Source organism: Hemicordylus capensis, chromosome 5 (genome assembly GCF_027244095.1).
Source record: "Hemicordylus capensis ecotype Gifberg chromosome 5, rHemCap1.1.pri, whole genome shotgun sequence".
Taxonomy (NCBI): domain Eukaryota; kingdom Metazoa; phylum Chordata; class Lepidosauria; order Squamata; family Cordylidae; genus Hemicordylus; species Hemicordylus capensis.
The window spans coordinates 63,401,696-63,423,376 of NC_069661.1; the positions used below are offsets into that span (position 1 = coordinate 63,401,696).

The following is a 21,681-nucleotide window of genomic DNA, read 5'->3' on the forward strand; positions in this document are numbered from 1 at the left end:
ATTGTCTAGGATGGGGCACCCATATGTGGATAAATGTGGGAGCTAGATAAACGTTGGCATGGTACACTAAGTAGCAATTCCTGATAGCATGTGGCATATTTTGCCCCACTGTGATCCCAATAATTGGTGGAGATAATAAACCTTATAAAGAACATTTCCGTAGTAATGGCTCGTGCTGCTAACGTGAACAAAAAGTATTGTATGCACCATTTCTAAGCGTACATATTTTAGTCAGTACAATGCGTGAGATGCTGAATAATTGTGACACTTTCACTGCCTTTGTTGTGTTCAGCATTTTAGTGAAATTGCACAAGAGTGCGAATACTATGGGATGCTCCCCTGTGTTCCACAAGCACTCTATAAAAACGGAAACATGTCCCTGCCTAAGGCAGGGATGTTCCCATTTGTATAGAGTGCTTCTGGAGTGTGAAATAGTGCCCCGAAGTATTAGCACTCTTGAACAGCAACAGAACAGCGTTGGTGCTCTCCCTCCATCCCCACAGCTGCTTCAAACATCCATACTTCATTAGTCTGGATCTGTGTAAGCACATACGTGTTGAGTTTCCTAACTGGAGTTAGTAATACATTTACTATTTTGTGACTATCAGGGGCATGGTAGTTCATTCTACTCAGTGTGATAAACAAATAGAGAACAAGTCTACAAGGATGCATTGATCCTGCAAGAACAGTGGCTTACCTACTTGCACAAGAGAATGCAGGCGGCTTGAGTTCTGCCTGGAAATGGTATGCTCATAAACCCTGCCAAAGGAGCTGTGTTGCAGGGCAGCCCTGCTCTGTCATAAGGGCTCCATCATGCAGCTGCACGCACAGAGACTTTATGATGGAGCAGTGCTGTCCTGCCGCACAGCACCTTTGGAGGGGATTAGGAGTATGCAGGGGCTGAGGCAGCATTCAAGCTGCCTGTATTCCTTTGCACAGTATGTAAGCCACTGTGTGTTAGCAATGTGGAAATAGATGAACATCTGAATACATAGACAAGACTCACTCATCTGTATTCCAGTGCTCATCAGAGACCTGTTGAACTGGCTGAATGTGTTGTGATGCAAACCCACAGCCAGGGCCACCAGTTATGTATGACTATACTATAAAGATCTGAGTGCTTTACTGTTGTGGGGGGGGGCGGTTTGCAACCATGCATGTTTGCTTTTTCCTCACCAGACTTGCAAAATAAAAGCTTAACTTTTTTTTAAAGCAGCTCATTAAACTGATTCTATTGGCACTGCAGTAGCATGTTTGTCATGCAGTTCTTGTTACCAATGCTCTGGGCACTATGCATGTGAGAAGCTAATCTCTAAAACCAGCCACCAAAACCAAATATAGAGAAAGGCCTCTAGTGTTGTTTCTCCTTTTCTTCAGACTAGTGCATGCATCAAAGGATGGCTTTATTGTCTGCTGTCATATATGAGAGCAATAGCAGTTCATAATGTGGATTTTTATTTGCATTATAGAACACAGCTCTAGATAAAGAGAGGCAGATCTTCTGCAACAAACGCGGCCAGGACCCCGGTCAAGCTGCTGTGGGGCAAACCATAAAAAATGCTGCAGCTCATGAATCTCCTATGGTTGGGCTCAAGACGTTCTTTCCTACTGCTTCTGAGCCACTTTAAACTCTCCACACATCCCATCTCAGCATGTCATGATGATACTGCAGGATTCATTTAAGAGAAGTTCCACTGAAGTCCACTACTAGGTCAGGAATCTCTCCTCTGCTTCTGTTCTCTTACACTATCACAACTGTAGTTCACCTCTGACTGAAGGAATGCTGGTAGAACATACAGTAGTTTTTAGTACTCTGCTGGCTGTTACATTTGGAAATTCTTACCTTTTTAAAAAAACACACAAAAGTGTCAAATATCATTTCAAGTGCTGGAACCTGAACAAATTAATCTACTTCAGTGGTAATCATATCTTGAGATACAAACATTAAACAGGAAGAACAGGTAAGACACCTCATCCAGCAAACTCTGGATTTTATGAAAAGTGCCCAGAGAAAGAAGAACGGGAAGCTCTAATTATCCCTTCATGCAACTTTAGAGTTAGTTCTGTTTGTGAGTTGCTCTAGAGAGGCAAGTTCATCTGAAGACTGGTCCTGGTGGACAAAACTGTACTATATTGAAAGGCAAGTGTGTGTGTGTGTGTGTGTGTGTGTGTGAGAGAGAGAGAGAGAGAGAGAGAGAGAGAGAACACACACACGAAAATGAATGAGATGAATATGTGAAAGGGGGGAGTTCTTAGTAAATGTTCTGACTTGAAATTGAAATTTGGATACAATGAACCTAAACCACATGGAATTTGAATACAAAAGTAACACAATCATGGGGCAATTTTGTATGAAGACTGCAGTCAATGAACCCATTTCAACCATTGCTTGTTCTTCACAAACGTTCTCTCGCCTCCCATTCTCTGTCAGTATTGATTGCAACCAACGACAAAAATTGTCTGGAATAGGAAGCTCGCTGCATGTTGTATAATCTACAGTGGAGCAGTATATTTAAGGCAAGCAAGTGAACTACTGGTCACCAACACAGAATGCTTCTGCCATTTTGTTTGTTCAGTAGCCTGTTCTTTGTAACCTCAAAGCTAAAACTTTATTTGGGAAGCAGTGATACTAAGTGTGCAGTTAAGGATAGATGGAGTGGAGTTGTGTCTTTTATCTTCTTTCAGTATTGTATGTAATCTGCTAACATTTCCTTTTGCTCCTTTTTAACAATTTTAAAACATTTTCTATTAGCCTTTACTTTACATTAGTACTATAAGACCTGCAATAAACATACTTCTTGAAAAGAGGAAGTCTGTGGTTTGTGTGTGTTGTGGGGGCGGGGGCGGGGCAGGGGCAGGGGGGTTAAAAGAATTTAGGAAGCCACCTCCCTTCACTGGCAAAATCTCACAAGAGCTGCCACACATGGGATTAGCCATGGTTTAGCCATGGGTATGTCTGAGCGAATTATATGTAGAGGTAGATTATTGTGGCATTGTTTTAGAACTCCCAATGGCAATCTTCAGCATTCGCTGGGTGTTACTAGTGCCCCGGTCATCCATTATCCTCTTGTAAAATGAGACAAGTCCTTTGGCAGGAAAACAGCACGGTCGAATAGATGCTCCCAGTGTCTGTTTTTTTCAAAGCCAAATACACTGTTCTTTTTAAGAAAGCCACACTCCTTTGAAAGCCAATAGGCCACACGTTTCCAGCCACAAGACCCTCCTTATTTAGAATGTACTGCAATTCTTGTTGAGTTCAAGCTTGTGTAGAAATGAAGCTCCTGATGAATTACACCCAAGGGTACTGGGCAAAAAGCCAGTGAGCTTTGTATGGTTGAAATTATAGAAGTCAATGAAATCCAGCTCTAAAACATCATGCATTGCAGTTCTGATTAGATATAAAATCATTGCTCCCTCATGGAAATGATATCTCATGAACATATGGTTCTAGTAGCTACACCCCTGGAAACCACTATCAGCATTTCAGTGTGTGCAGCATGGACAACCAATTCTATGATAGCACCATACAGAGTAAGTATATGCAGCTATAGAGGGAAGGGTAGAAAATTCAGCATGATGAAGCTGACTTTGGTGACATCTTTTTGGGAAATGTGATATGGATTTCAGCTCTAACATAAATACTGTTTCCAAAACATGCTAATTAATAGATATATATTTGCAAGTAAAATTGCTGTGTTAGGGGACCCACAACTCCAAAGCTTAAAGATAATTTACTAAATTTGATTAAAATATTGCAGTGTATTCAACAGTGAAGTCAGAAAGTCACAGGCATTAAATGTGCTAGGACACAAGAAGGCCTAGGCTAGTGGACCAATGCCAATTGTTATATCAGTACAAGCCTGAGCAACAGAAGCACTGGTTCAGCATATTTATCATGTTTTCCTGATTTTCTTTGTTGACTGAAAACTGATTGCAACTGTCTTAAATGTCTGGAATGTTAATTCTACAGCTTGACTTTATTAGACTGGATGTTACAGCAAAGTTTGACAACCAGCAGCTATAGTCTTGGAGCAATTTAATAGTTAAACACTTAGAGCACTGCTCCATCACACGCCATCATTTGTATTGAAGTATTCCTACTCCTGTTCATTTTGCTGAAGTGATCCATTTAAATCTAGTGTCTTAAAAGCTGTAATTAATTATTTTGTCTATGGCATGTGGTGGCTTAAGTGGGAGAGGGAACAAAGTCAGCACAGGTCCCCTAACTTTTTTCTTCTTTCATGTCACCATAATTCGATGTCTGAAACAGGTTTTATTTCATTACAGATGTTAAGGTTAAACTTGCTCCAATTGTGTTTTTCTTTTAACAGATATAATTCAAGGAAATCAGCTTCATTTTAAGCGAACCATTAACTCATTTATTAAAATCTTTGTAAAAACAGACAAACCACACACACCCTAAAACCTAGGAATACACATAGTGTGTGGTTGTACTGTTAATTTTACCCAGACCTTATTCCTGTCATTGTACATTGACCACTTTTTATATCGGGGAGTGAAATTGTTCTCTATCTGCTTACTCAAAACCAAGCCCCTTTGGCTAAGAAAGCTGCCAACAGAACAGAAGAAATATCAAAGAAGTATTTTAATGTCTTCCATGCCTTTGTAATTTAAAGTAGACTTCCTTTGTTCTATAAAAAATTATTTTCAGCAATGGCAATATATGCATTTCTTAAAACACTGATTAGAGTTCTGGTTTAAGTAACTCTTGGGTTAATCAGACAAGACTGTACTATATCATTTCTGCAAAATGCCCTTGGTCCATTGAGACTGCTGCAGGTAAGTGCACAATTCCCTGATTTTAAGGTTACCTCCACTATCAGTTACAGCGGAGTGGGCTATTGTCTTATAGATACTGGATCTGGCTACCACAAGTGTAGTGATATGTAAAAAGCTGAGTTTTGTGATTCCCTGGAACACCCAAGGAGTACTGTAGGTACCTGGCAGTGGCATCAGCAATGAAGTCCATGGCTTACATGATGTGTAGCATTTTCTCTCTGAAAAGTTGCATCTTGGGGCAGCTACAGACTTATAAAGCAGCCCTGATGCTGTCAAGTATGGATAGTTGTGGAAGCAGCACTACCACAATTTCCCCCAATTGCAACAATGGGGAAAACCACAGAAACACAGCTTGCACATCCACCCCTTCTTAAGAGTGCCGGAACTGCTCCAAGGTGCAGAATTTTGGAGACACTGCACATCATGTAAGCAAATGTTTTAGAATCTCAAGACCAACATTTTAAAAAGAGAATTCTTACTAGCATTATTATGTATGAGTAATTCTTAAGTATTACTCATACATAACATTTCCTTACATTTTCCCTTTCAGCACAATATTATTCCATTACAATGACACATTAAATTACAAATTCCTTTTATTTAATTTTCTCAAACTAAGTCTTCCCCATTCAGATCTTCATGTAGAGAGAATAGTTGAGTGCTAGAAAAAAAATGGGAACTGCCTCTAGTAAGCATCTGGGGGAAATTATATACCAATATAGATATGGAAAGCAAGTTTCAAATCTGGATAAAGCACAACATACAAAGTAGTTATTTATGCAATACAGACCTACAAAACAATACAATTTTTTTCACAAATATTTTCACAGAATTCTGCACAGCAATCTTGTAGAAAAAGTAGAATTTATGCAACACCGAAATAACATTGTTCTTTAGTATAAATTTTTATTTTCTAAGAGGAAGAAGAGGGGATATTCTATATACTGTCAACATGATTGGACAAAAAAGATGAAAATATGCCTCATTTTCAAAAATTGTACTGGGTATGGCTTGTGCTACATGGCTTTTACATGCCATGTTATAGTAGAAATAAAACTATTGCCTCTATAGCAGGCAGAGAGTTGTGATAATCTGCCTTTAGCCTGATGTTCTTAGGCAAGCAGCAGAAGTGTGCTTTAAGCAGCACATGATTGATTAAGAAAACAAACGATGGACATTGATAATGGAAGGAAACATTCAAAAGGAAGATTTGTTTTGAGGAACAATGCACATTTTGGTATGCGCTGAAGGAGAGGACAGGAAAAGAAACAGATTCACGCAATATAAACTTGCTGATTTCCTCTTAACTGCACAATGAAACTAAAAACTAAAAAAAAAAAACATGGAACTGATATCTAGACTTAGAAGCATGCTTGATCATTACACTGATGGAAACAAAATTACATATATATTTTAAATATTCTTGATTCCCAGAAAATTCAGTGCTGAAGAAGTACAATCATTGAAAAGTTACAAGACAAAATGCAGTATGGGCAAGCCCAGTTTAAAACCCCGGTATTACAACCAACTTCCATTGTTAAAATCAAATATTCCTCAGTATTATAAAGATTTACATGAGAAACATGTTTTCATAATAGCTAATACAAGAATTTTAGCCATCTTATTAAGGTCTCTCCCCATACATGGATCAAAATAGACTTACTATGACTAAAAATATAGATTTTCTTTTTAAGCTACAGACCCCAGCAGCCATTTTCTGCTTCTTGTCCCTTACCCCAAGCAAGGTCTACAAAAATAGCAATTAACCTTAAAAAATAGTTTCTCCCAGTAATTTTACGATACATTCAGATGTTATATTAACTATTTAGAAGAACTCTGGCAAGATACCAAAGAGAAGCCTGCTTCCATGCTTCAAGTCTCCTCCTGAAAGCAGCTGCATGTGCCAGCTTGATCAATTACAACATCAGTATCTGGTTTGGTATTCATGATGCCACCTGTTGAAGTCATTGTAGAAAAGCACTATGCTGCCAGAAGCCATGCCTGTCATGATACACCTGGGGGAAACGGGGAAATCAGAAAGTTCAGAAAAGAAGCCTAAGCACTTCAATGCAGGCATAAATGCAGCAGTTAAACACATCATTGAAAGCTAAAACTGCTAGAACTTCTGCAGATAAATCCCCACAGTTCAGTAATCGTTGTATCTTTAGCATTCCTGACAGTGTTTCCAATGGCAAAAAGAAAAGAAAAATTGGAACTTGCAGTGCAAACAGATGATGGAAGGAAAGACTTAAATCTGAGGAGAACACACTGCTTTGGGATTAGTATAAACAAACTGGTGTAATTTAAAGCATTCTACAGTTTAACACTGAAACCGATTTAAAACCATAGCCTTGATCAAAAAACAGAGCTTATCTTCTGCTTGAACAGAAAATATGCATACAGTAGGAGGGGAAGCAGGCTCTGCTCCCATCAAACACACATTTAACTGCATGTCTTCAACTTGCCTGAGCATGTACAAACATAGGTATGTAAGCAGCACTCCACCTAATTGAGAACACTGCTCTTTTCAAGGTCCCAATCATGTGGAGTACAGTATACACATGCTATAGATATGTATACATAGTAGGGATCAGAGCCTTCCAGGTCTCACCATACATGTGCCACTGTACATGTAGAGGACAGGTCCTGCTCGAATAGAGTTATACTTGCAAGAGATTAAACATCAGTACTTCATGGATTAGTCACTCCTTCAAATAAGCCATACAGAGAGCTGGACTTTTCTTCTGCTTTCTCATAGTCATATTTTTCAGTATCTGCTAATCCGATACAAAGTGATATCATTAGCTAAGACTATGAAAATGGACTGACACTCACCTTTGGTCATAAGAAAGAGCCATGGATCGGATTCCAGCATCACAGCCAGGATAGGCAAAAAGCTGCTTGAAGTCACACACCTGCCACACCATAACCACCCCATTATCACCTCCTGTAAGGAGGTATTGTCCATCACGGCTCAGCTGAATTGCCTAAAGGAGGGGAAAGTATTAAAATTACTATTCAACTTAAGACTGGATACATGCATATATGTGGGGAGAGAATCACCAAAGAAGTCGTTTGAATTTCAGAAGTCGTTTGAACACAGGCCGTTTGAATTTCAGAAGAGGAAACTTCTCCAAAATGAGTTTGGTGGGGAAAAAACTGAAAGGGAAAATCAAGAGAGTCACTTCGCTCCAGAATGCATGGAGTTTACTTAGTGGTTAGCTTTCCTCCTTTTTGGTATACATTCTAACTGGGCTTCTAGTATTGTAGTTCTAAGTCCGGGAGGATGCCAGCATGGATAATAAGTAGTCATAAAGGGGAAGAAGACTTCCTTCAGAAATTGGAATGCCTGTCCAAATGAAGAGAATAGAAAAGAACACAAACTCTGGCAAAAATGCAAGGTAACTATCAGGGAGGCAAAAAGGGAGTTTGAGGAACATTTAGCTAAAAGCATCAAGGGGGATAACAAAAACCTCTTTAAATACATCAGAAGCAGGAAACCTGACAAGGAGGTGGTTGGACCATTAGACAATGAGAGAATGAAAGGGGTTATTAAGGAGAATATGGAGGTTGCAGAAAAGCTAAATGAGTTCTTTGCATCTTCATGGCAGAGGATACTGAGCATATACCAGTTCTTGAACCAGGCTTTTTGGGAACTGAGGCTAAAGAACTGAGTCAGATAGAAGTGACAAGAGATAATGTTCTAAACTGTAAAAAATTAAAAACAAGCAAATCCCCAGGGCCAGACGGCATCCACCCAAGAGTCCTTAAAGAACTCCCATGTGAAATTGCCAACTTCCTTGCAAAAATATATAACTTATCCCTACAGTCAGGCTCTGTGCCAGAGGACTGGAAAGTAGCAAATGTAACACCGATTTTCAAAAAGGGATCCAGGGGCAATCCGAGTAATTACAGGCTGGTTAGCTTAATGTCTGTTCTAGGCAAACTGATGGAAAGCATTCTCAAGGATAAAATTGTTAAACACATAGAAGAACAGGGCCCAAACCAGCAGGGCTTCTGCAAAGGGAAATCTTGCCTCATAAAAGGAATCTGGTTGACATAGTATACCTGGACTTCTAAAAAGCTTTCAACAAAGTTCCTCATCAAAGACTCAGCAGTCATGGGAATGTGGGACAAGTACATGTTTCGATTGGTTACTGGTTGAAGGACAGGAAACAGAGGGTAGATACAAATGGAGAGTGTTCACAATAGAAGGAAGTGGGGGCCCCCAGGGATCTGTACTCAGACTGGTGCTTTTTAATTGATTCATAAATGATCTAGAAGTTGGGGTAAGCAGCAAGGTGGCCGAATTTGCAGATGAAATCAAACTATTTACGGTAGTGAAATCCAAAACAGATTGTGAGGAGCTCCAAAAGATCTCTCCAAACTAGGGGAGTGGGTGACAAAATGGCAAATGCACTTCATTGTTGGCAAGTGTAAAGTGATGCACATATGGACAAAAATCCCCAACTTCACGTATATGCTGATGGGATCTGAGCTATTAGTGACTGACCAGGAGAGGGATCTCAGTTTGTGGACACTTTGTTGAAAGTGTGAACTCAATGTGCAGCAGCTGTGAAAAAAAGTCAATTCCATGCTAGGGATCATTAGGAAGGGGATTGAAAATAAAACTGCTAATATTATAATGCCCTTATACAATACTATGGTGCGGCCACTCTTGGAGTACTGTGTACAATTCTGGTCACCACATCTAAAGAAGGATGTTGTAGAACTGGAGAAGGTGCAGAAGAGGGCAACCAAGATAATCAAGGGTCTAGAGCACCTCCCTTATGAGGCAAGGCTACAACACCTGGGGCTATTTAGTTTAGAAAAAAGATGACTTTGAGGAGACATGATAGAGGTCTATAAAATCATGCATGGTGTGGAGAAAGTGGATCGAGATAAATTGTTCTCCCTCTCACATAACACTAGAACCAGGGATCATCCCATGAAATTGTCAAGAAACTTAGGTCCAATAAATGGAAGTACTTTTTCACACAATGCATAATCAACTTGTGGAATTCTCTGCCACAAGATGTGACAGCCAACAACCTGGATGGTTTTAAAAGGTGTTTGGATAACTTCAGGGAGGAGAGGTCTATCAAGGGCTACTAGTCAGAAGCTTATAGGTCAGCTCCAGCCTCAGTACTCAGGATACCTTTGAGTACCAGTTACAGGTTAGTAACAGCAGGAGAGAGGGCATGCCCTCAACTCCTGCCTGTAGGCTTCCAGTGGCATCTGGTGGGCCACTGTGTGAAAGAGGATGCTGGTCCAGATATGCCTTGGGTTTGATCCAGCAGGGCTGTTCTGATGGATGCTGCATTCTATAAAGTTACTTCATTAATCCATGTTTATCATTTCAAGCCTCTTTTTGTTATCCCCCTTGGACACTTCCAGCAGAAAGGTGGTATTTATATTTCACACACAGGTTGGGTAAAACACATAGTGGAAATGTTACAATGGTGTTCTTATTAATTGTTCTAGAATGCATAACCAAACAGTGACAGATATAGCTTATTTGTGCTGCAGGAACTTGCTTCTCAGCAAACTAGACAATTACAGCATTAATTTTCTGAGGTTCTATCACCGGCAGCAAGAGTAAGTTCCATAAAGTTGTATTCACACATTTCCCTCCTCCATTCCTCAAATAGCCCTATTCAGATATTATGTTGAATGAGTGTACAGATGTCTGTAATCTCGTACATATTTTTGCATGAATGACTGTACCTGCATTGATTTTAAGAGTGAACCTGGATACATGCTTCTCAAATGCATCAGTCTGATGCATTTTGTTCAGATGTATAATCTTGTACCTGTGTTCAATATAAAGTGTGAATAACTACCTGTGTACGCTTCTTGTACAAGTGTTGAAAGTAACCTGTGAACAGGAATTTTTTTCCCTCTCTAGTGTTTTTCTCCAGAATGTTGATAAGAAAATATTTACCACGTTTATTGCAAATAGGTGTATGCTACTGTTTCTAGTAATAATGGCATAGCTAAGATCAGGGGGTTCAACACTAGCCATGCTGCGACATGTGTCTAAAACACCACCCATGCTATTGCAGAACAAGACTGTTCCATTGTGACTTATAATCATGCAGCTGCATGACACTCCCTCCATTATTTTCAGAATGGAAAATATGGCAGTTGCATAATTTCAAGGTGCAATGGAACAGCCCAGTTCTGCAACAGGTGGGGTTGTTTGTTGGTTTTTAACACATGCAGCAGAGCAGGCAGTGCTGAACTACCCATGTTTTACTGTACGGTATGTGAGCCTTTATAATTTAAACAATGTTTGCTTGTAAAATGCTGGTGCGACTGACAAAAAAAATCCAGTTTCTTCATGACCAGATGAAATTATGATTCTCTTTTCTCATCTTTTTCATGCAAGTGGACAGGGGCGTAGCAAGGTTGGAGTGGGCCCAGAGACATGATCTGTCTGTCTGCCTGTCTGTCTGTCTCCTATGTGCCACAATAGAACATCATCCTAAATTATTTTTTTAAAGGTTTTGTAAATTGTGGACAATGCAAGTCATTTAATGGTGCTAGAGAAAGACATGCTGTTCTGGTAGCTCCAGGTCTTAACACTCACATCAGTTTCAGAGGATAAATACAACTGAAGGAAGCCCGGGCGGGTGCGTGGCTGGAGGAGTCAGTCATGTGACTTGCTTCTGGGGGCCCCCGCAAGGCAGTGGGCCCCCAGACAACTGTCTCCCCTTGCCCTATTATTATAGTTATGCCCCTGCAAGCGGACATGTAAAAGGCATCCAGTGTTTTGGGATACCAAGTCAATTCATAGTTTTCAGGCCATTCCACACATGGTGGGTTGCTAAGTGCACCCCTATGGGATGTCTAGATTTTACTATTCCTCACCATCTGAATGGGGCAAAAGGGTATTTGTGGTTGCTGTCTGTTTTTTGGGACAGGAAACCATTTTCTCATGCCTTTACTATCTAAATTGCTTTGAGAGCTTGTTTGTTGAAAAGTGGTATATAAATATTTTAATAATGATAAAGTGATTTTTTTGGATCCAAGCCATATAGTATGGAACTTACAGCTTAATTAATTTCTTATTACAAAACCAAATTATGTCCTGGGCATTTTTCACATAAGAAAGAAACCATGCTTGCTGCACAGATGTACTTGCTCTTGGTGCATAATAAGTGAATAGATGACAACGCAGACAGGAGGAAGGATGATGAAGCTAAGGCAGTAAATTCTTCACAAGAAAATGCTGGACTCATGATATCTAACAAACCAAATACAATTACTAAAAAGATTTATTCATTATAAGCAAAATCAATATCAATTTTGTTCTCATTTCACAAATGGCAATCTCCTAAGGGTATTTTTTGAAATTGCAGTGAAGACCGTGACAAATAATTATTTGCTACAGTTATAAAATTCATCTGATGAAAATCCATTAACCTTATGGTTATGGTTCACTTGAATGTTATACTGGAGGCTTTTTATCAGAGAAATGCTATATTAAAAGGCAAATTAAAGTCATTAATCTTTAACTCTTCTATCAATGAATTCAGTAATTTCTATGTTCTTGATTAAATAAAATATGGGATTTGCAGTTTTAGCAATAGCTGTTGGATTTTAGCAAGTCACCTAGATGTGAATGAGAAATATATACATAATCAGCCTGTCAAGATTTCAGTTTCATAATATGGCTTTCAGAATTTAACAAATAAAGGATGCACTTGGTCCCCAGAAGTGGTCTGTATATGAATCAGCTTCATATTCTGATGTTGCCTCATTGTGAAAGTGATTTGGGATTCTACTAAGTGGCAATCTAGTGAAAACTGATCTTTCTTTAAAAATAGAATTCAAAAATGCAACAATCCTTCAATGCATATCATTTTTAAAATGCTATATATTGTTTTGTTTCTGACTTACATTCCCTTGAAGAGACTCAAAACTCAGATTCTTGAGAGACCATGACTCTTAAAAACCAGACCTGTCAGCATGACAACATTGGCATAAAACAGCGAGAGCCTGTTAGATACTTCGCTTTTCAAAACAGACTCAGGAAAGAAAAATAAATTGGTTCCTTTGGGTGGAATCACATGCTGGTCTTGTTTAGGATAGAATAACTTTACTTCTCTGGAGTGCCTGCCGACTTAGATTTAAGTTACTCATTAAGATATCTAAACATTGCAGGGCAGATCTGCTGTGATATGCTGTTAGCCTAAGCCCCACTGAGCAATACAATATTTAAAACAAAAACAGGTGGAAAGTGTTGATTAAGTCCTGAGTATATCCAGACAACCTAAAAGTTCTCTTGGTAGCATTTGTGTGTGTGCGCGCATGCCTGTGTACAAGACAGTAAATTAGAAGATTAAACTGTCTGAACATAACAACTGAAAGCTTCTACTTTTGTCAACATCCTGCGAGCCTAGTTCTCAATGACACAGGAAAGTATACAGAAGAATTTGAACTAAATTTCTGCTGCCTTCACACACCACAATTTCTACCAGCACTGAACTGCAAAACTGTTGGGATTCCAGTACCTGTGGGCAGAGGCATTTTGAATAGTGCTGTTGCCACTTGCCTTACAGCATGGTAGAATACAGAAGCCCTGGGTGAATGTCTGTGGGTTTTTAAAGACTAAAACCCAACTGGGACAGCGGGAGGGAGGGAAAGAGAAATGACATGATTTCTCTGTATTGCAGGCCTAGACAGAGCAGAATTTCTATTGCATACAGCAATATTCTGCAAATCCTGGAAATGACAAGCCCTACAGAAATTGTTTTAGACAACAAAGGATTGCTGGACAGTTTACAGATTTACTGTAAAATCTGACAACATAACCACAACAGAAAGTGACAAATTCTCAACACAGTCGTATTTTTAAAAAAGAATGTAAAAACACTAAATACATACTATGGCAATTCTGGCAGAAAGGCCATAAACACTTGAATGTAAATCATGAAAGGTATAACAACGGTAAAATAACATACAGTAACAATCTGTATTATTTGTGATATAGGTGGACATGTGAAACAAAGTATAGGTTTTTCTTCAAATAATCAAATCAATTACAAATCCATATACATTTCTCTTTAGATAATCAGAGCGTCCTCCTACCCACAACCAATGGCATAGCATCTGCACACAGAGCAATTCCCACAGGGCTCAAGACAATCCTGTTCCCCTTCAACCTTGTTGCAGTGCACTACAGGAAATAGGTGGTTTGTGCATGATTCCCATATCCATAGCATTTGCAACCCATAGGAAGGGCTGGATAGGAGATATGGGATAGAAGCATACATCTCCTATTCCCTGCCAAGTACCAAAGCAGAAGAAGAATTTAAGAACAGCCCTGGTATTCAGACCCAAGGCCCATCTAGTCCAGCATCCTGTTTTGCAAAGGGGCCCACCAGATGCCGCTGGAAGCCACAGGCAAGAGTTGAGGGCATGCCCTCTCTCCTGCTGTTACTCCTCTGCAACTGGTACTCAGAGGCATCCTACCTGCCTCTGAGGCTGGAGGTGGGCCTCCGACTAGTAGCCTCTCCTCCATGAAGTTATCCAAGCCCCTCTTATTAAGCCCCTCTTAATAAGCCCCTCATAAAAGGGGCAGGACTGTTGACATTGCACCCTCCTGCAAAAAAGGATCACACTCTTCATAGAAATGTTTCAGGTTTACCTGTTGTCTTATTCCAGTACAACAACAAGAACAATGGATGAGGAAGGCAGGTAATCAAGGCAACTATTTCAAATGTGACCATAAATGATAGATTATCCTGCTTTTTTGGAGTGATAGTAGATGGATATAACTTGCTTTTTAATATATAACTGATAAATGTAAATCTTACAAGAAAAGAAAGTGTTATAACTAAAGGATTTAGAAATATTTATATTTAAATAAAATTAAAATCTATATATTGATGAGTCTACATTTCAAATGAAAGACTATTTCTAGCTATCAAAGACTAAATACCTAGAAGCCACTGCTTTTTAAAAATTATTCTCTCTCTCTTCCCAAATAATCTAAATTGGGGCGCATAATGAAGGGAGACTGGTATATATTTTAGAGGGTTCAATTTTTATTTTAGTAATATGCTGCCTGAACATTAAAATATAAAACTTCTGACACAAATGACAATATGCACTTCACAATGCTCACCCTTATATTGTCATCAGTGTCCATAGTAGCCTGCAGTTTTCCATTCACACTGAATACACAGAAATGACCATTGTCATAGTATATGACACAGTGACCCTCTCTTGATGCCTGAATAAGTTTTGCTTTCAAGCAGTTTTCAGGTGCTTCTAAAGTCCTCAGTAGATCTCCATTCATAGAATGTATGAGGCATGGTCCTTCTAAAAAGAGTGGGGAGAGGGAAAAGTCAATCAATCAGATATTTTATATCAAGAGATGCTAGCAAATTACCAAGAAAACTGTTTTTATTGGACTGTTATTGTAATATGAAAACAAGGTGTAGTACAGACTAGTTTTGGAAGACACTGCTGAAGTGCTCATGTCACAGAGCGTGAAGTCCCACTATAACACCCAGGATGTGAAAAATGGAACATGGTATAATATCCATATTTAGACAAATAATTGGTGTGCCCTTCAGAGTTTAGCCAGTCTAAGGTATGGGTGGCACTGGCTGATTGACTCTGAAAACTGATCTCCCTGCTCTTGAGAAGCAACAACTTAGACTAGGGAGAAGAAAAGTGTGTGTGTTTCACATTACAAGCAGAATGGAAGGGAAAGGGTAGTTTGTTCCCAGAGGGGCTTGTACCTGCCAGGCTAGGTGGTTTGCGGCCAACTACAAGAAAGTTTAATTGCTGCAAAGGATACTCCACTGTCTAAATATATTTTCATTTCAAAATACATGAGAAGCCCTGTGTCTATTTCAACAAAAACATAAAACACAAGCCCCATATTATTTATACTGCAGGAATAGTGGTGTCTGCAGAGAGGTCTTGCCATGATGGATACAGAGAAAAACATGTCCCTTGACAACCGGAAATGATTAGCTTCTACCAAACAGGATATGGGATGATGAGATCAGAAGAGGGTTCATTTCTTCTATAATTACTTTTTGTTCTTCAAATGTAAGAATGTATACATTCAAATTTTCAATAATTATAGAAAATATATATTATGAACAAATTATAAACACTAGTGTTAGGAGAGAATTACAGAGAGAGAGAAAAGATTCCAAGCAAAGCTTTAGAAAAGACTGCAGCAAAATTTACCTTTAGAACCACTTATAACCAGGCCAAGTTCAGCACAAATTGCAGCACAGGTAATTTCATAGTCATGTCCTGTCAAAATAGCTCGTGGAGTGGCAGATTCACCTTCATAGACAGAGGGAAACAAGAGGGTTGTTTTAATCACATATAATCTTGGCCCATAATGTTTCAATGAGTCAGATTTTCTTCTAAGAACCTGAACTGCTGAAAAGGATGCATTTTGGGTACATTCAAAGTTATATACTGCAAGTGCACAGCACACCTCCAGGTAGCTAAATGAAAGCATTAGAATGGTTTCAGCTTTGAAAAGTACAATATGGCAAAGCATGGTTTAGAACTGCTTTCATTTCCCATTTTTTCAGCATTCTCATCCCTCTGCTGCAACTGCTTCCAGAGATGAAGCGACAGCAGTAAATATGGTTTGTCAGTTGAGATGTCATGCTAAACCACTAGTGTTTGGCATGATGTCTGAACTCAGCCAGAATGTTCTTCCTGTTTTTTTTTTAAAAAACTTAGCACAGTTGAAACAGGAGTCCACTGACTGCATTTATTTATTTAAAATATCCCTATCCTGCCCCTCCAGCACACTGGGACTTGCAATAAAAACATAATAAAACAATAAATCATAATAAAACAGGCACAGAAACCAAACAATAGCAAGATAAAACAGCAGACGGGGCTTTGGCCTTTCTGTAGTTTCAAAATGCCAGCCACAAGTGGTTGTTAGTCACAAAGGTCTGGTTCAGAAACATATTCAGATAGCAAATTGCTTTTTCTTTCAATGGAACTTGTATCCTCAGAGTTCTTTGCATATTAAGCTACCAGAGTTTTAAAAACTGGGAAAACTATAAATAAATGAAAACACTTGCATGAATCAATGTGTAGGGCAGAGCCTTTACTCTTTTACCTAGACACAAGACAGATCCTCATCACAACTCTTGCTGCAAAAATATGATTTTTTTAAAAAAAATCCTTTATAATGTTCTGCAGCAGTTCCCTGCCAATCACAGTTCAGGTGTCAGATTCTTTGTGAGCACAATTTCTTTTTTAAATTATAGTCCAATTATTTCGTCTACTTCAAGCAGGAGCAGTTTGTTACTACTAAAGACTATTTTAGATTTGAGGAATATGGTTTTGATCAGTATATTCCATTTGTGCTCTTGAAGTGGTGTCACCATGCATTTTGCAGGGAAAAGTATTTGAATTTCAGGTGAAATTAAATCACGATTTCCTTCCTGAAATATAAAATGCATAGCAACTTCTCAGACATCTGGTGCTGATGTTCTTTAAAAAGTGCCAACAATTCCATCAAAGAAATAATACCTCTAAATTTATTTGATTTTCATTCAGAATGCATGATATGAACCGATTTTCATTTGAAATACATGGTATCAACCAATGTTTATTACTCAAAACTGTAACTGTGAATTAACATAGTCCAGGATACTAGCTTTTCTCAAACAGCAACCCTCCTCCACCATGGCAAACTGCACATGAAGAATTGAATGGGAAGTCTGTGTGTGCTGGGGGTGGCAGGCAGAGTTGACACACACAGAAGGAGCCACTAGATTAGTGCTAATGGTGCAATCCATCTATTGAAATAAACATCAAAACTGCCATTGGTTTTAAGAGACTGACACAACTTCAGATTTCAAAATATTATCTTATTCCACAGTATGCTAAGCAGAGGAATTCTCTTACATGCTGAGAAAAAATGTTAATGTATTACTTTTTAAAGACATAGTACTTTACCCCAACTCGAACTATACAATTTTAAAATAGCAGCCATAAATTTTAAAAAGCTTTTGTTTCATAGAAGATTTGGCAAAACACACTCAAATCCAGGAAGCATAGCAGACAGTTTGTGGGAGGCGGGATCAAATTAAAAACATAAGAGCAGGAATCCTCCATCTCCTTATGTTTATTAGGTAGTTCTTAGAGGTGATTGTGAACACTCAACTATGCTTTTACAGACAAACTGCTCCACTGAACTTTCCTCATCTTATCTAGGAGCAAGTTTAAAGTGGTTTTTTTAAAAGAGTATAAAGTCTATGAATGTGCACAATTTGACTGAAAGGTTTTCTGTTAAGCTGTAATACATCGTATTTGCTGTATGATATGTATTTGTATAGTATCCAAGATGATTGAGTTTTGTTTTGTGTCCTATTGCTTCCATATTTTGAAATACCGGTACATTTCTTATTGTTTCTATAGTGTGGAACCTGACCCAAACCCGAGTAGCACATGGAAGCAGGCTTCTGGAGGGAGACTGCTCTCTAAGAGGGCCTCCTTGAACATAATCTAAAAACACACTCATGGTAATCATGTAATCATTTCTGAGGCTAGCACTGTCTGCAATTGCTCTGTTGGACTGAGTTTCATTTAGAACTTACAAAGAGCATGGTACTACAAGAGTATTTTTTATTATTATTTCTTGTTTACACAGTCAGACAGGTGTTATTGACTGGTTTGTTTTATCCAGACATCGAGTCCTTCCCAAGGACCTGGGATGGCTGAATTTTATCATCAATACTGTTGGTTATTATAGATTTCATCGCAAAATATAGGCTGTTCCCAGTAAAGTAGCTTTTTGTAGTTGGCTGATGATGATTTCTGTGGCCCCTATGGTGTTGAGGTGCTCTTCAAGTTGTTTTGGAATTGCACCTAGGGTGCCAATTACCACTGGGATTATTTTGGTCTTTTTCTGCCACAGCCTTTCAATTTCAATTTGTAGATCTTTGTATTTGGTGATTTTTTCTATTTCTTTTTCTTCTATTCTGCTATCCCCTGGTATTGCTATGTCAATTATTTTAACTTGTTTTTCTTTCTTCTCAACTACAGTTATATCTGGTGCATTGTGTGGCAGATGTTTGTCTGTTTGTAGTTGGAAGTCCCATAATATTTTTGCAGCTTCATTTTCTACAACTTTTTCAATTTTATGGTCCCACCAATTTTTGGCTACGGGTAAGCTTGTATTTTTTGCAGATATTCCAGTGTATCATCCCTGCTACCTTGTCATGCCTTTGTTTGTAGTCAGTCTGTGCGATCTTATTACAACAGCTGATTAGGTGGTCCACTGTTTCATCTGCTTCTTTACAAAAGCGGAACTTGCTGTTTGTTGTTGATTTGTCTACTTTTGCTCTTATTGCATTTGTTCTTGTGCAGCCAGTATTAAACCCTCTGTTTCTTTCTTCAAGTTGCCATTCTTAAGCCATTGCCAAGTCTTGCTGATGTCTGATTTTTCACTTATATCGTGCAAATATTGACCATGTAGTTCTTGACTTGTTTTTTCTAGTAGGCCTGCTTTCTTTCATTTGTGTTGAATAGTTTCTCATTATTGACCATTTGAAGTGCATCTTCTTCACTGTCCTTGATATATTCTTCAAGGCCTCTTTTCTTCTCCTCTGCTGTTTGATGGACTTGCAGCATTCCTCTTCCACCTGAGCTGCAAGGGAGGTATAGCCTATCTACATCACTGTGGGGGTGCAGAGCATTATTGGTGGTCATTATTTTCCTGGTCTTACGATCTAGCGTCTCTAGCTCTGCCTGGGTCCAGTCTATTATTCCTGCAGTGTATCTGATAACAGGTATAGCCCAGGTGTTTATGGCTTGTATGGTGTTCCCACCATTAAGTTTGGACTTTAGGATTTTTCTAACTCTCCTGATGTATTCACTTCCAATTTTTCTTTTAACTTCAGTGTGTGCAATGTTATCAGCCTGGAGAATGCCCAAGTATTTGTAATGTTCTTTCTCTTCTATGTTGTTGTTGTTGTTGTTGTTGTTGTTGATTCAATTTCTATACCACCCTTCCAAAAATGGCTCAAGGCGGTTTACACAGAGAAATAACAAACAAATAAGATGGAACCTTGTCCCCAAAGGGCTCACATTCTAAAAAGAAACATAAGATAGACACCAGCAACAGTCACTGGAAGTACTGTGCTGAGGGTGGATAGGGCCAGTTACTCTCCCCCTGCTAAATAAAGAGAATCACCACAGTAAAAGGTGTCTCTTTGCCCAGTTAGCAGGGGAAGGGATAATATCACAAACCACATATGTATAAAGGGACATGATGTCCAAAATATCTAGAATATGAATATGTGCTTTGACATTCTAAATGTGTAGACAGTATGAAAGGAAGGATTCAGACCACTGTCAAACAATGTGAGATGGATAGCTTTGGAGGGCTGATGTTAAATGATGGAGAAACATAAAACATTCAAAAGTAATTTTTTTTAAAAAATGAATGCATTTTAAAAATCTAAACAATGGGCACAATCCCAAAGGCCACATACATTCTAAGAGCCTGGATTTGTCAACTTTTCTTGTATAACTCCCTTATGCCTGGAGGATCAATTTCTACATATGGAATATGTTGTTGCCATTGCCATATACATTCTCAGTTTTAGTAAATGTATATTTTCAAAATACACAATGAACTAAGATGTACATGACATAAGTTCTTTCCAAACCCGACAAGCAACAATTCTTAATGAAGTTAACTTTGGCTATTAATATTTTGTGTTGGCTAACAACAACACTGATTTTTAAAAGTATTTTTTTTTAAAGCTATTAATATTTTGTGTTGGCTAACAACAACACTGATTTTTGATAGTATTTTTTTAAAAAGTTACACAATTTGATTTGTTGAAGGTTCTTCCTCCTTCCCTCTCTCCTCCTCTTCCTCCTCCTCAACACTGTAGTCTTATGGAACATGAGTCCTTTGAAAAGTCAGACTGAGTCCTTTGATAAAAGTGTTAAGCATTTAGGGGTCTTCATGCTTCTGATTTTTCCAAATAATGGGGTCGACTTAGAAGCTGATTGTAGAGCAGAAAAGATTTCTTTAAAAGCTTTTAAATTCTCACTGCTTCAGAAGATTGTCATGGTTTTCAGTAAAGCAAAGGGAAAATTTTACTTTGCTGTTGGTTTAAGGGGCACCACTTCAGAGTTTTCTAAACTGTTTTCAGAGAACTGGCTTCTAGCTCTTCTTTGAAACCCAGGGGAAGTGACTTCAAAGAAAGGCAAGGCTTTGTCCCTTAAGCAGGTTTACGACTGCTGATCCAAGCTCTAAGGCCTGAAAAGAATATTGAGGCAATCTTTATGGAGATCCTTAAAGGAAGATGAACAAGTCAAATTAAATTAAAGATAATCTAAATCCTGTACTAATATGCAAAATGCAACCTTTGGAGATCTCCACAACATTGTATTTAACGCTGCCCCCACAAGCTCACTGTTGAAGTGTTACTTAAAACTTGAACTTGATCTTTTATATAACATTTACATCATGACAAAGAGTTCAAATATTAAATCATACTAAACAAAGAAAGTATATTACCTCTAGAGTTACCAAACACAGAACAAATCAGTTCTGTACAATCCTTTCTCGCTTTAATGGTTTGCATAAACTATAATTCTTACAGGATAAAAGCATACCTTAAAGCACAGAACTCAAATTTTAGATGGTAAAAGAACACTACAAGATTCATGTAAGGCTGCAGTGATATTTTACTTGGAAAAAATATTAATTACTTGGAAACAGCTCTTTTAAAACTATTAATACAAACTCAAAAGCTTTCTCTGGTTCTGCAACATTCAAGAGAGTCAGCTCCTTGCCTGCTTATGAACAACTGTATTGTTGCTATTTTATTGTCCTAGGCTTAAGTTTCATAG

The 21,681-nt window shown here is 38.5% G+C and overlaps 2 protein-coding genes across 7 annotated transcripts in view; one reads left to right on the forward strand and one right to left on the reverse strand.

Annotated features, from left to right (window-relative positions):
- The window catches only part of DCLK2 (doublecortin like kinase 2), a 155,676-nt gene extending 152,865 nt beyond the window's left edge, over positions 1-2,811 (forward strand). For 2 of the 3 annotated variants that reach the window (XM_053255837.1, XM_053255838.1), the window contains one exon: positions 1,470-2,811. In XM_053255837.1, the coding sequence (XP_053111812.1) occupies positions 1,470-1,628 (159 nt within the window). In that variant the 3' untranslated portion in view covers positions 1,629-2,811. The remainder of the gene's footprint in view (positions 1-1,469) is intronic. The other variant, XM_053255839.1, reaches the window with a different exon arrangement.
- Positions 2,812-5,378: 2,567 nt separating this feature from the next.
- LRBA (LPS responsive beige-like anchor protein) overlaps positions 5,379-21,681 on the reverse strand; it is a 567,920-nt gene continuing 551,617 nt past the window's right edge. For all 4 annotated transcript variants that reach the window (XM_053251992.1, XM_053251991.1, XM_053251993.1 and 1 more), the window contains exons 54-57: positions 16,018-16,119; positions 14,936-15,132; positions 7,636-7,787; positions 5,379-6,815 (exon numbers count right to left, since the gene is read on the reverse strand). In XM_053251992.1, coding sequence (XP_053107967.1) covers positions 6,725-6,815; positions 7,636-7,787; positions 14,936-15,132; positions 16,018-16,119 — 542 coding nt within the window. In that variant the 3' untranslated portion in view covers positions 5,379-6,724. The remainder of the gene's footprint in view (positions 6,816-7,635; positions 7,788-14,935; positions 15,133-16,017; positions 16,120-21,681) is intronic.